The sequence below is a fragment of the Sinohyriopsis cumingii genome, chromosome 6 (genome assembly GCF_028554795.1).
Source record: "Sinohyriopsis cumingii isolate HCF-2022 chromosome 6, ASM2855479v2, whole genome shotgun sequence".
Classification (NCBI taxonomy): domain Eukaryota; kingdom Metazoa; phylum Mollusca; class Bivalvia; order Unionida; family Unionidae; genus Sinohyriopsis; species Sinohyriopsis cumingii.
Window position 1 is genome coordinate 113,289,176 of NC_142966.1, and position 14,750 is coordinate 113,303,925.

Here is a 14,750-nt window from a genome sequence, read left to right on the forward strand (position 1 = left end):
CATGGAACAGTTGGCGTTATGCATCAATAAGATGTACATGGAATAGTTGGCATTATGCATCAATAAGATGTACATGGAACATTTGGCAGTATGCATCAATAAGATGTATATGGACCAGTTGACAGCATGCATCAATAAGATGTACATGGAACAGTTGGCAGTATGCATCAATAAGATGTACATGGAACAGTTGGCAGAATGCATCAATAAGATGTACATGGAACAGTTGACAGTATGCATCAATAAGATGTACATGGACCAGTTGGAAGTATGCATCAATAAGATGTACATGGAACAGTTGGCAGTATGCATCAATAAGATGTACATGGAACAGTTGGCATTATGCATCAATAAGATGTACATGGAACATTTGGAAGTATGCATCAATAAGATGTACATGGAACAGTTGGCAGTATGCATCAATAAGATGTACATGGAACAGTTGACAGTATACATCAATAAGATGCACATGGAACAGTTGGCAGTGTGCATCAAAAAGATGTACATGGAACAGTTGGCATTATGCATCAATAAAATGTACATGGAACAGTTGGCAGTATACATCAATAAGATGTACATGGAACAGTTGGCAGTATGCATCAATAAGATGTACATGGAACAGTTGGCATTATTCATCAATAAGATGTACATGGAACAGTTGACAGTATGCATCAATAAGATGTACATGGAACAGCTGACATTAGGCATCAATAAGATGTACACGGAACAATTGGCAGTATGCATCAATAAGATGTACATGGAACAGTTGGCATTATGCATCAATAAGATGTACATGGAACAGTTGGCAGTATGCATCAATAAGATGTACGTGGAACAGTTGGCATTATGCATCAATAAGATGTACATGGAACAGTTGGCATTATGCATCACTAAGATGCACATGGAAATAGCTACCATTATTGTGAAACAGAACCGCAGGTACTAGGAGTTAAAGCCATAGCGTTCAGCATATATTCCAAGTTGTGGTAGGATTTTTTCACTTTTTCTTTTCTATTCCATTTTAAAAATTATTTAATTTGTTCTGGAAGTCCATCATTTTCTATGAAACTGCATAGGCTACTCCCCAACTTGCTTGAGGTAGTGAACTAGTTCCCAGGAACCCAGGGCTAACAGATGTTAAATTATTCTGTTTACGGAAGGTACAATGACATTCCATACTTATTTTATAAATCTTATGAATAATATGAGGTCGGTATACGTGAAGCGATTATGGACCAAATCTGAACATGAGATTAGTATGGTTTAGAAGGAAAACCAATATGCGATTCGGATTTTTCTAGTTGGTCAAACGTCGTTAGACTTGTCATGTACATACTTGTATGATGAATTCCAGTGTCCTGTAATGAACTTAATTACATGTAAATGTAATTGACTACAGGTCTATTTGACGTTGTAAACAAATCACAGCCGATATATGTTTTGTATACAAACTGCATTTTACAGAAAATTGTAAATTGCGCATTGTACTGAAAAAGTGATAGAGGTTCTGCCCCTAACCATAAATCTTCAGCACTAAAGGAACGGTGAGTCTAAAAAATATAGCAAATTAAACATAAAAGTGGATGGATTTAAAACCATTTATTAACGTCGACGAGTATGCCAAAACTGATACGGATGCATCGATGGAATATTCGAACAGGAAAGTTTCGTATTCGTTTAAATTCTATTACATATGACAGGAAGATAGGCAAGAAAAAGTTTAACAACAACAAAAATAACATCTACAAATGCACTAATTTATTGTTTTGACTCCGTATTTTCGTAGCAAAAATCTTTTTTATTATTATTTAAGGAACGAGAACTAATAGGGTCAAAGCACAGTGGATAAGTTAGCGAGATCTTGGCAAAAATGAGGGAAAAGTCGAAAATATAAAATGCATCACATCCCATTTTTGCAACAAATGTCGCGAAGACGTCCTTTACCTGTTTTATGCTGTCTCTAATGGATATTCGTATCTCCTCCGTGGTCATGTTGTCATCAAGATCAGCAATAGCGTCTTCTAGGAGACTGACGGCATCGTGTGCAAGCGTCGCGTTCAATCCATTCTCGTCAATACGAGTGTTGGGCTCCGAGGAGTTGTACGGCATGGTACTGAACACCGTGAAATTGACCATAACGTCTGTGAAACTTTGAAACACAAGTGGTAATTCGTCTCCCTTGTGAATGAAAATGAAAGTGCATCTCGAAATTGTTTAACTCTTTAATAAGTTTGCAAAACAAGAATGCAGAAGATTTGATATGGCGAAGACAAGTACATATGCACAGGTGGTAAACACATCTATCCGCTAAAATGAGTTACCTACTCAGAGAATGAAACATGGTCATACTTTAGTCCAGAATTTGGTTCCTATGATTTAATAATTTATTACTAGCATCATCCAATGAAACCTACCGTATATACTTGTTTATAAGACCAGTCCAACTGCTAATTGCACAGACCAAGATCTGCCGTCTCATAATGCGCCGTTAGATCTGGGTCTATACAGTTTGTTAGGAGCAATCAGTAGAACAACCAAAACATAGAGCCTGGTCTGGATACGCGTTATGCTCAGACAGATCATGATCTTTGTTGTTTGCAGTTTGACTCGACATATAAAAGAGTGCAGACCTCAGTGTTTGCAAGATACTTATATGATATTGATCACATACTTAAATAATGTACTGTGTGGATTTTGAGCGGACATCGCATTGAACACAATGGGTGGGCTGTATTTTATACAGAGTTTCACGCGAAAAGCATTACTCTCTCTCTCTTTCTCTCTCTCTCACTCTGCATTTTACATTTTTGTAACATCTTCGTCTTCAAAGGTTGTTATTAAGGTATGAGACAAAAATGTGGTCTACATTTTCTTTAGATATATCTGGTGACAACACACTCAAGTTTACTATATTCTGGTGGCAACACACTCAAGTTTACTATATTCTGGTGACAACACACTCAGGTTTACTATATTCTGGTGACAACACACTCAAGTTTACTATATTCTGGTGACAACACACTCAAGTTTACTATATTCTTCAGCATATCCAACATCATTTATCACGTGGGTGACAATGAATAATTCTGTAAACACAAATGGAAAAACACATGCACATGTACGCATGCGCGAGACCACATACACACGCACAAATACAACATAAAAAACTGCGTACCTACCGGATCATAGAAAAACCACTCGTATGGTGTTGACATCATTGCAAGATTTCTTGCCTATACGAAAAGAAATTAAAATGATGTACAGAGAGATCGTATTATTTCATCGTTCGGAAACATGGTCCATTGCCATTTATATGACAATCGGTTAAATAGGGTACGAAATAAAGCCAATGTCTGATGCCATATGCTGTTTGATTTATTCTGAATCAGGTTTGGCAGAGCTCAGTCTATATTATCGATAAAAGAACTTCAAATGTACTTTAACAATGAAATAATTCCCAAAGGAATGATGCAGACCAAAATAGGTCAGCTTGATGTTCAGCGATGCATTATTCGATAAACATTACTGTTTAAACATATTATTTTGTCGGATAACAGAGAACAGAAATGCGTTTACACCTTTACTAAAATAAGACCAGCGCAAAAAAGTCTGGTAGCTGAATAACAACAGTTTACACCATTAAGAAACTGTCAGTCTTCCGATCAAATTGGTGGAAAAGATAAAGAATATATAGCTTTAATTTAATCGAATGTTTCTTTTTCTAAAACATAAATGAAGGTAAGTGACATACAGTTTTTACCTCCAGACTCGGTAATAATGACGATTTAGTACAACAACGAATCAGGTTAATTACAGAGAAGAAATATCATTTCCATACGAAGCTACAGATCCAGTAAGCATTTAAATGTCAGACAAAAAAATTTAAGTGCGTCGTTGTTATGACTAGAAAGTGAGGTAACTAGCGCAGTCAGTGTGAGGTCGACAAATAGAAAGTACTTGCCCGCGCTGATTAATACTTTATCCTCAAAAAACGTAGGTGTTGCATAGATGTGTCCGTCGTATTTTCATGGTTCGAATCTGAATCTTTCTTAGCAAAAGCACATATACCAATGTTTAGAGCAAGTATGGCTCATTAGATTAAAGTGTTGGCAGTGTTGTCAAGACAACAATAAGGCCTTATTTTAGTTCATTCGACTGCATTAACAATGAACCGCTCCGTGGCCTAATGGTTAAAGCGTCCGCCTTGGATGCGGAAACTCGCGGTTTTGATCCCCGGCCGAGTCAAACCTAAGTCTTATAAAAATGATACTGATAGCTGCCTCGCTTGGCGCTCAGCATTAAGCGGTTAGTGTTAGGACTGGTCGGCCTGGTGTCAGGATAATGTGACTGGGTGGGACATCATGCTACATGTCTGCGGCATGATGCCCCAGTGCCCCAGTGACATCACTATAAACTGCCACGCTGCATACATCGTAACGATATGACCGGAACATTGTTAAAGCTAAGTTAAAAATCCAAAATCACACACACACACACACACACACGCATTTACAATGTTAATTCGAGTACCAATTTCTTGTCTGCCTTTCTTTGGATATGGGGATATGAATAACATGCGGGACGAAAACCTCTCCCACAAATTAACTTTCTCCCACTTTCAGTTATAGTTAACCATTTAGTCCATTCAAAGTTTAAAAATCGTCACAGAAAGACGATATGATGAATTAGAAATTCTATCGGGGATAATAGTGTTGCTACTTACTGTCTCAAGAAGGACTCTCGTATTTCTCATGTTCAAGAATACAATGCTCCTTTTCATGAAGACTGTGCGCATGTTCACGAGATGGTCACGTGCTTCCTTTTCTGTTGCTTCCCCCTCAAACTTCCAGGATTTGATCATCAATTCGTGGTTTGTCAGCAGTTTCTCAACGATGCTGATCCCTGTAAAGGAGAAATAGTTTTATGGGAAATATTACTGCTTTCCTTTGCAAAGACTTCTAGAATTACCACTATTACTACATTCCTTTGTAGAGACTTCTAGTATTACCACTATTACTAATTTCCTTCTGTAAAGACTTGTAGCATGACCACTATTACTAATTTCCTTTGGTAAAGACTTGTAGTATGACCACTATTAATAATTTCCTTTGTAATGAATTCTACTATGACCAATATTAATAATATCCTTTTGTAAAGACTTCTAGCATTGCCGCTATTAGTATTGCCGTCATTGCCACATGTTGCCACTAGTACTACTGCCGTCATTACTGGCCGTGATCTGACAGTCATAAAAATACAGTAACATCGTGTTATTCTCACGTTGAAGGAATGAAACAAAAATTTAATTAAAAAAATGGCAAAAAAGCTAAAATGAATCGAGCAGGTAATAATTATGACGGAGAATGTAAACAGAAGCAATGACTGAAAAAGATCTATTTTTTGGGTACATGAAACCTCAGAACTCTCAGAAACAGTGAAATAAAATTAGATCGTCGTCAGAATGCCGCCCCTCCACCACGAATAATCAGTCCACTAATAGGCTTGAATTATAAGGTTATGCAGAATAAGTGTACTACAGCCCAGCTTCTGAAATGAGTAAGCTGACCTGAAAGAGTTAGTCCATGGTTGTAAACAACTAGGGCACATCTGTAACACTGATAATCGTTTTAATTATAAAAACGATACCATATCTTAGAAAACATAGACCTAGATAAAGCAGCGGTTGCCGTCCTAAGTAATCATCATTTTTGGATTTCAGTATTATTGTTTCAGTGAAGGAAATGTGTACCTACGAGATTTGTTAACATCAATTGGGTTTCCAACGAGACTGGCTTACAGCAAATGCAATTATGAGAAATCAGCAGGATAGGAAAATGTAATGTTTTTTGTGCTGTTATCCTTCAGGGCTAATAACTATCTGTTATCCTTCAGGGCTAATAACTATCTGATATTATTTTAGTATAGAATGTAGCCTCAGTGCTGTTATCCTTCAGGGCTAATAACTATCTGATGTTATGATAGTATAGAATATGACCTCAGTGCTGCAGCACTGTGGATGAGTCGAATCACGTCACACGAGAGTTTGCATACAAAGCAAATTAAATTAAATGTTTAGAACCACAATCCGTCTATTCTCAGATCAAACATCCCATAAGCAACAATATGTCTATTCTCAGATCAAACAATCCATGACCACAAACTGGCTATTCTCAGATCAAACAAACCATAACCACAAACTGGCTATTCTCAGATCAAACAACCCATAACCACAAGCTGGCTAATCTCAGATCAAACAACACCATAACCAACAACTGGCTATTCTCAGATCAAACAACCCATAACCACAAACTGGCTATTCTCAGATCAAACAACCCCTTACCACAAGTGCTAAATTAAATGACAGCAAATGTTTGAATGTAATAACTTTATCTCTTCGATAACAGAAGAAACAGATGGAATTAGGTTGCGTTTGCGATTTTCTTCATGTAAGAACAGTATAAATATTCAAACGAGTAAGCCACATGTTTACGTAATGACACCCATAACTCAGTCTTGCTTAACACAAAGAAACTGTATTTACTATAGCAGCAGTTTTCTTCTTACGTGTCTAGAAGAAGAAAAACAACGTTTGTGAAAAACGTTAAACAGCATTACAAATGACGTATCGCATAACCTCATAAATACATTGCTATTATCTCTCAGACCTACAATGTTTTATTCTAGTTATGGGGAAAAAAATATCAGTGGGACTGACAAGAAAGTCCATAATCTGAATAGTATTCATTAGTGAAGGCAATACGCTACAGAAATGCTACGCACATAGAAAACATGATGAGAAAACACTTTTAGCAAATATATCATGGGTCAATACGATTGTTGGACATAATTTCTCAGCAAAGCTATAAAAAGGCAGCGAGATTTTATTACTTAATCCATTTATTTGAACATAATAGACAAGATTTTGTTCTAAGGGATCCAAATCTGTGATAATAAATATAAACGTCAATGTCTGACATGGAGATATTGTTCATGGAAATGTGCATCTGAATGACCGTGTACAATCAGATGGAATGTTAGATATATTGTTCATGGAAATAAGTATCTGAATGACCGGGTACAATCAGATGGAATGATGGATATATTGTTCAATGAAATGTGTATCTAAACGAACGTGTACAGTGGGAAGATATAGATATTGTTCCAGGAAATGTGTATCTAAACTAACCTGTACAACTGGAATGTGTCTCAGAAACAGTGTTCTTTGCAATATACATAGATACATACATACATATATATATATATATATATATATATATATATATATATATATATATATATATATATATATATATATATATATATATATATATATATATATATATATATATATATATATAGTGTACAACAGGTTGGTAATAATAATAATAATAATATTATTATTATTATTATTATTATTATTATTATTATTATTATTATTAATTAGATATTGGGCATTTGACAATCTTGCATGCTGTCCTTTTTGAGTATTCTGGTGTCGATCGTTTGATTTGCATGGCAGAACAAGTTTTAATTAATATTCTGACGATGAAAATATCATCGTTCGCCAGGGATTATTTTATGTACAACGGAGATCCCTAAAGAGTACACGTTAAACTATCAGTCGATAAGTCGTTATGAATAATATCAGGAATTGTGAGCTGGCGAGATACATGGTGTCAGCTTCTAAATTGCTTTGTACAAACGGAGGTTAACTATTCCAGAAATGGATAATGACAGCTAAAAACATGTCAGTCTTTTTATATCTTGTCATTTCCACCTCGATTGGCTTTTACTTGCACATAATGAAGAACAATTTGCTATTATGTCAAAGCATTCTTCTAAAGCATGGATCCATCCTATCAAATCAGCATTCTGTATAAAAATTTCATGACGATTACAAAGAGAATATATCATCTTAAAATTGTCGATACAAGTCAATTACTGGTAAACGAAAGTTATAGATAAATAAATTATTTACAATGAATATTTCGTTTATCAATTGTTGCTAATTAACAGTTCTACAAAAATCAATTCTTTTACATTTTGCTAATTAACATTACAGGAAAAATCAACTTATTTACTTTTAAATATTTATCGTCATATGCTAGTGTTTTTTACTTTCATAAATTCGTTCAACTATTATTACCATACAAATCTGTCATAATTTCCCCAACAAAACCAAACATTTATTCTGTTAACGTATCTCTCTTGTTGACTTGAATATTAATATATTTACTGTTCTATACATTTGATAACATTAACAGCTGAACAAAGAGGGATTACACGATTGTTTGTGGGGTTTTTTCATAGAGTAAAATTGTTTGTGGAATAATTTATATCGTCCGTATTTAACTAGTCTTAAAAAAGATTTAACATTCAAAGTACCAGGTTATTTTTTAATTGGTTTGTGTCTCCAACATAGCAAATATATATACCTTTCGTACTAGTCATACCGGTGTTGTTCTGAGCACGTTTTAAACTAGTTATATGCGCTTTCTCGGTCCTTATTTTCCCATGAAATTAATTTGAATTTACAATCTGGTTTCGTTTCAAACCATGTCGTCCAGATATGTAATGATCGCTATTTTTTTCTTTAATTTATAATTGATTCCAACTGCTTAAATATTGTAATTTTTATTTACTTCCACTTCCGGTGCTTGTAATTGATAATTAATTGGACCAAGAAACGTTTGTCAATTCTCAAGAAAATTATCGTATCACATTTTTAAAATTGCTCGTATCTCAGCCAACGTGTCAGCTACTGTCTTCTTATTTTGTATGAAGTCTACATTAATCTTTGGTGTGTTTTACTTTTGAATGACTAAGATACGAGATGAAGTGTAATAATTCATCGTTTGCCCCATTTTATAGAGAGAAATGAGCTCATTTAGTACAGTGTTGGATTGGTAATGCAAGGGTCCCGGGTACGATACCCGCCCAGTCCAACTTGGATTGGCTACTCTATGTGTCGTTAGGAAAGACACTTATCTCCTACTTAACACATTATGATATAGTGAATATCTGTGTTAAAGTGCCATTAAACCCCACAAAACAAAACAAACATGTGTTTTGTTTATGTGTTTTATATGGCGTGTTCATCGAATTCGTTAAAGTCATCTATGCCGTAGTCTCACAGACCTTTTCATTTACTCTATTCAATAAATTAAAGAGGATGAATGAAAACAACTGCGTTCTTTTCACAGCACAATTTAGCCCCATACCACATCCCCCAACCCCAGTGACAAGGAGTTAAAATCCAAAATCCGCCACAAATGTGATCCGTTTTCCAGAGTTGGCTGCATATATTGGCCAGAAAACATTTGAAAATATAATTTCAATTTAAACTTTTGAAAAATGTACATTTGCTCTCGATCAGGGACCCGGGTATACTGGTAAAGAATGACACTCCTCCTTTAAATTACCTCTTGCTGGATCGTCATTTCGCTAAGTTTTAATTTTTAACTTGTTTTAATAAACTCGCCGGTAAGCAAATAGCTTCCCGTTCAGTGTTCTAAAAGATAGCCATTCTGTTTTAGTAGTACACTACTTTCTTCATTTAAACCAATATGAGTGAAAATAGAAGCTCAAAAAAGAAGAAACGATGAAATTTATTGTTTTCAAAAGAGGATTGTGAATAGCCGCCCAAGATAACCAAATGTAATTTGTTGCGAACATAGTGGCAGGGGTGCGATGAGTTCATTCACTCCGTCAATTGATTTATTCACTTGCAACATAAACAAAGACAACATACAAATCTATTGGGCTGATATGTTTCCTTTGCTTCTTTTGCAAGTTTATAGTAATGTTCTATTAACATCGTTCTTCACTTTTGTTTCACGATGGGGCATTGATACCTAATCAATATATGAAACAAATTCATATAAATGCTGTAATGCTTAAAAATCCCTTTTGTTTTAGATCGGTCGATATATAAAGATAGAATCCTCAATCTAATTCTACATATATGTGTTTAGTTTTGTATAACATTTATCTCAGCGAATCTAGAACCAGTATTTCTTCATGGATATTAACCGAGTTTAATGTAAATATGTTAACAAATGGTATGACCATATTTTGGTCTAGATAATCAAATTAGTTTTCCCCTCCAGATGTTGTTGTTTTGGGGTTTAACGCCATTTTTCAGCACACGATAGGCTATACATGGCGGCTAGTATTAATGGTGGAGGAAGAACGCGGGATAACCCCGAAAAGAACAATCGACCCACGAGAAGCAACTGGCAAGCTTTCTCACGTACCCACATTGGCCGAATCCGAGACTCGAACCCATTCAGACAGAGGTGACCCTTCCAGATAGGTGAGTGGGCTGGCAAGTGAGTATGTGACTACGTGAATAGTTGAGTAGATTGGAGACTGAATGTGGGATTATGTGAAAGCAACTTGCAAATACCTTTGTCATTATCGTAGAAGAAACTGACTTTCTCCCATTTGTATCTTTTGACCAGATCAAATATAGCCTGACTAAAGTCTTCAAGTGCTGGGAAAATCTGGAAAGTTGAGTTTAGTCGAGGTGACGTCATCGGGCTTGTCGCTATGTACGCCATGTTTAATGACTCCGAAGCTAAGGCTGTTGCCTCGTCGAACGGACCCAGCACAGCATGGATGGAATGTCCTTTGAGGAACTCAAGGGCTGTAATATTATCAAAAAGCATCAATTTAATAAGACAGACACCCTCAGTGCATTGGATTCACAGTAGTTGTATTCTGATGAGAATACCGGGGTAGAATAACTTATTACTATTCTCGCATGACACGATTTGTCTCACAGCCGTTTATTTTAGGATTACGTCATATTTGATTGTAGGTACAACTCATGTTTCACTGGATAGTTTCGTATTATGACACCTCCCTAATTATAGGGTAGAAGGCATGAGCCTAATTATCGTAAGCCTAGCGTTTATAAATTCACACAGAAGCTAAATATGTAATGTGCTTTACATTTACTTTGAATTAGGCTAGAAAATATTCGGAAAATATTTGGAACAAAGGCTTCTGATGTAAAATATCTTCACCCGAATGTGTCTCACTTTACTATCTATGGGGTATACAATTTATACGTTAATATGTTCATTTAATTTAGTAGAAGTTTAATCTTTGTATTGCTGAATTATCAACATGTCTTAACGTCGCGTATAGCGAATTATTAATATTCAAGATTAATGTATGTAGTTGTTAGGATATAATCGAAGTGGTTGGTGTAATATGATACGATGTTGCATCGTGGTGCTTAAATGAATGTTATAATGAGTTATGTTAGAACTTGTACTTGTTTGTATTTGAATATATAGTTATGGATTATCCAGAGCTAGGTATTGTTGGCCTTGTGCGCGTATAATTAGGCATTTTTATATTTGTATGTGTCTTTTACAATTTGCAATTTGTTAGGTAGGAAATGCGTAGGAATATTGCTGATTTTGATATTTTACTTTATCGAGAACTAGGGATAGGTGTGTATGTATTAGACTCGCAAGGCCAGAACAATAATCAGTTGTGCAAAAGATCAGGGCCAAGAAAACAGGCAGTTGTGCGAAGGCGCAGGGCGAGGAGAATAGGAAATTGTGCGATGGCGCAGGGCCGGAGAACGGAAATCAGGGTACCGGAAGTACCAAACTGGAATACAAGGCGGAATTTGCAGATGAGTGATATAGAAGGGACACGAGAATGGATCAATAATGTTTGATGACGAAATAGAACGTTTGGAATTTAAAGATGATACAAAATCAACACATCATGCGAGTATATAGCTTTACGTGTCTGAAATCCAAACTTATAAAAAAACAAGAATAGAGTATGCACATCAATATTAAAATGAAGATGACCAGTGCCCTCTCTCTGTCTGTCTGTCTGTCTGTCTGTCTGTCTCTCTCTCTCTCTCTCTCTCTCTCTCTCTCTCTCTCTCTCTCTCTCTCTATATATATATATATATATATATATATATATATATATATATATATATATATATATATATATATATATATATATTATTTTGTCTTATGTGACGGATCTTTCTTTCTTTCTTCTGCAAGCAATGATCCAGTATAGACCCAGAGATCTGGCGAACTTATTTTGTATTAGAATGGAGATTCACGTTAGACGATTTGAAGAGAGTTATGAACACTAGTTTCTACAATGTTTTAATTTTAAACGATACTCTGTGATTGTAATACAATTTAGGCATGCTGCTAAACCAATAAAACATAATCTGTACTGAAGGATTATTAGCACTGATTATACAGCAATGAAATAGCATACAGTAAATGGAATAACATTCAGTAAATGGCATAAAATGCAGTAAATGGCATAACATACAGTAGATGGCATAATAAAGTCAATCAAATACATGCCACGTTCTCTCAAAATAATATTTTTGCAACGAAAATATTATCAAAACATATTTAAATATTTCATGCAAAAAGATAAATTACCTTTGAAAACTCTATCATATTCAGTTTTAGCTGTATCTAGCCTAAGGGTCATCATAGTGGCCTTGGAAGACAGCTTTTCGGCGAAGATGGGCTCCAGGATTTGATTCCATGACGGCAAAACAGCTGAAATGAGGTGGAAACTGACTTTGGCGTTTCTGATTGCATAACTAGAAGAAAAAAAAGTAGAACCCGAAGTTTAAAGCAAAGATTTCAGAGTACCTACGATACTATCAATGAAACACGTGATATTTGTGTTGCATTCATTGCCAGAATAATCAATGAATTGTTAAACTTAAATGGGAGAAACAATTTCAAGATAAAATGTGTATCTCTCAGCCTCACAAATGAATGAAATCACCGTGTGCACATCAACCACATTCATATTTCTTAAAACTGGAAACCATCATAAACAATTTTGGTACACGTTTCATTAGTAACATGACACGGTAAAAGCAGCAGGTTAATCCCAAAATGTGCACAGCGTCTTAAATTACAATATCACTGCACTATTTTTTTATCTTGCGTTACGTACAGTTCATCTGCATTGTTTGATAGCTTTATATCCGTTATATGCTGTGGGTTATGTAAAAATGTACTTTGTACTTGACCTTTTCCGAAACCAATTTCATTGTGTACCTGACCAAAATCATTGAATTTTTTAAAGTTCGTAAAAAAACTAATACATAAATAATATTTTTCTCTATGAGTGTGGGTTTAATATTAGGATCATTATCAATAGAAGTTAATGTATAGAGTGACGGACATTGTGCTGACCATGTTCTTTATTATAAGGTTAGTAACAGAACATTCTAAAAATGGAATTTTCCATTCTTTATTATTTTTATATATAAAAAATAGAAACGGCATTTGTGATCTAGATCAAGTACAGGACTTTATAATCTTATTTACTGGAAAAACTATTTACTCCTGCCATAACATCTAGGCATAACTCGTTTATATTGTTGTATTCACATTCTGATTTGGATGAAATTATTTATTATTCTCTGCAAATATAAAGCACTTTCTAATCTTCTTTGAAAGTGTGTGTGTGTGTGTGTGTGTGTGTGTGTGTGTGAGATATGGATTTTTAATGTAACTTTAACAATTTTTCAGTCATATCTTTAAGATGTCTGTAATGTAGCAGTTTATAGTGATAGCTAGTACTGGGGTATCATGCTGCATACATGTAACATCATGTCCCACCTATTCACATTATCCTGACATCAGACCGACCAGTCCTAACACTAACCTCTTAAAGCGAGGCAGCTGCAAGTACCATTTTTTAAAATAAGTCTTTGGTATGACTCAGCCGGAATTCGAACCCGCGTCCTCACACATCTGAGACGAAAGCCCTAACCCCTTCCGCTACTTGCAAAGAGAAGTTAAGTGGGAACTAGAGTGAATTCAAACAAGGAAACCATGGATTATATTTTTGTGATCATTTCAAGGAAAGAATGTTAGCACATCAATACAATTCAGACCATTGATACATTAGCACATTAGAGACTAGCGGCCACTACTGGAGCATCAACACCTTAAGCCTTGGGCATTATTTGGAATGCCACTGAAGATTACTCAGAACTTTGAAAATCAATACTTATGTTACTAATTCTAGGATCATTTTGGATTTAATTCGCATTACCGTAAGTTCTTTGTTTTACATTTCACTTTTTATATTCTAGGGAAATACATTAATTATTGAAGTTTACAAAGCCTGTTGCTTCTCTGTCTTTTCTTTGAATTATGTTAATACCATATGGTCGTAATACTTGACTTCGATTTGACGTAAAGGAACCAGAAGATTTCACTTAAAAACGCAAAAAGGAAAGCAAGCACATAATTTGAGGCAAAACAAAATTCGATTTGTTTAACCTGTTGTTATTTTTCTTCCAAAAAATCGAAAAATCGACAGAAATCAGTGACAGATACTAGCATATGTCTTATTTCTTTAGCTCTTTAATTCGCTGTAGACCAGCGGGTGAAACGTACTAAAGAATTGAATTAGATCTGTCCCTGCTATCCGCCGATTTCTAGACACTGTCTGAAAATTAAAACAATGTTTTTGCTACATGAATATTTATTGCTTTTATTCTTGGTTTCATTCTGACATTTTTTCAAGAGATATTGCAAGAATGGTGATAACTTCAAAGGACTACCTCCATTATGCATTATGCATTACAACTGTTCAAAAAGATGACGTCATTTGCCATGTTATTAAGGCAACTTAATCACTCTCTGTGTGTGTGTGTGTGTGTGTGTGAGAGAGAGAGAGAGAGAGAGAGAGGGAGAGAGAGAGATTTGGATTTT

General features: G+C 35.2%; 1 protein-coding gene across 2 annotated transcripts in view; it reads right to left on the bottom strand.

The window, feature by feature from the left end:
- LOC149797745 (glutamate receptor 3-like) overlaps nt 1-14,750 on the bottom strand; it is an 86,154-nt gene that overhangs the window by 33,849 nt on the left and 37,555 nt on the right. Inside the window, exons 2-6 of one of the 2 annotated variants that reach the window (XM_089962689.1) lie at nt 12,444-12,566; nt 10,409-10,648; nt 4,724-4,902; nt 3,180-3,233; nt 1,945-2,178 (exon numbers count right to left, since the gene is read on the bottom strand). In XM_089962689.1, the coding sequence (XP_089818815.1) occupies nt 1,945-2,178; nt 3,180-3,233; nt 4,724-4,902; nt 10,409-10,648; nt 12,444-12,566 (830 nt within the window). Of the gene's footprint in view, nt 1-1,944; nt 2,179-3,179; nt 3,234-4,723; nt 4,903-10,408; nt 10,649-12,443; nt 12,611-14,750 lie in introns of both variants that reach the window. The other variant, XM_089962688.1, reaches the window with a different exon arrangement.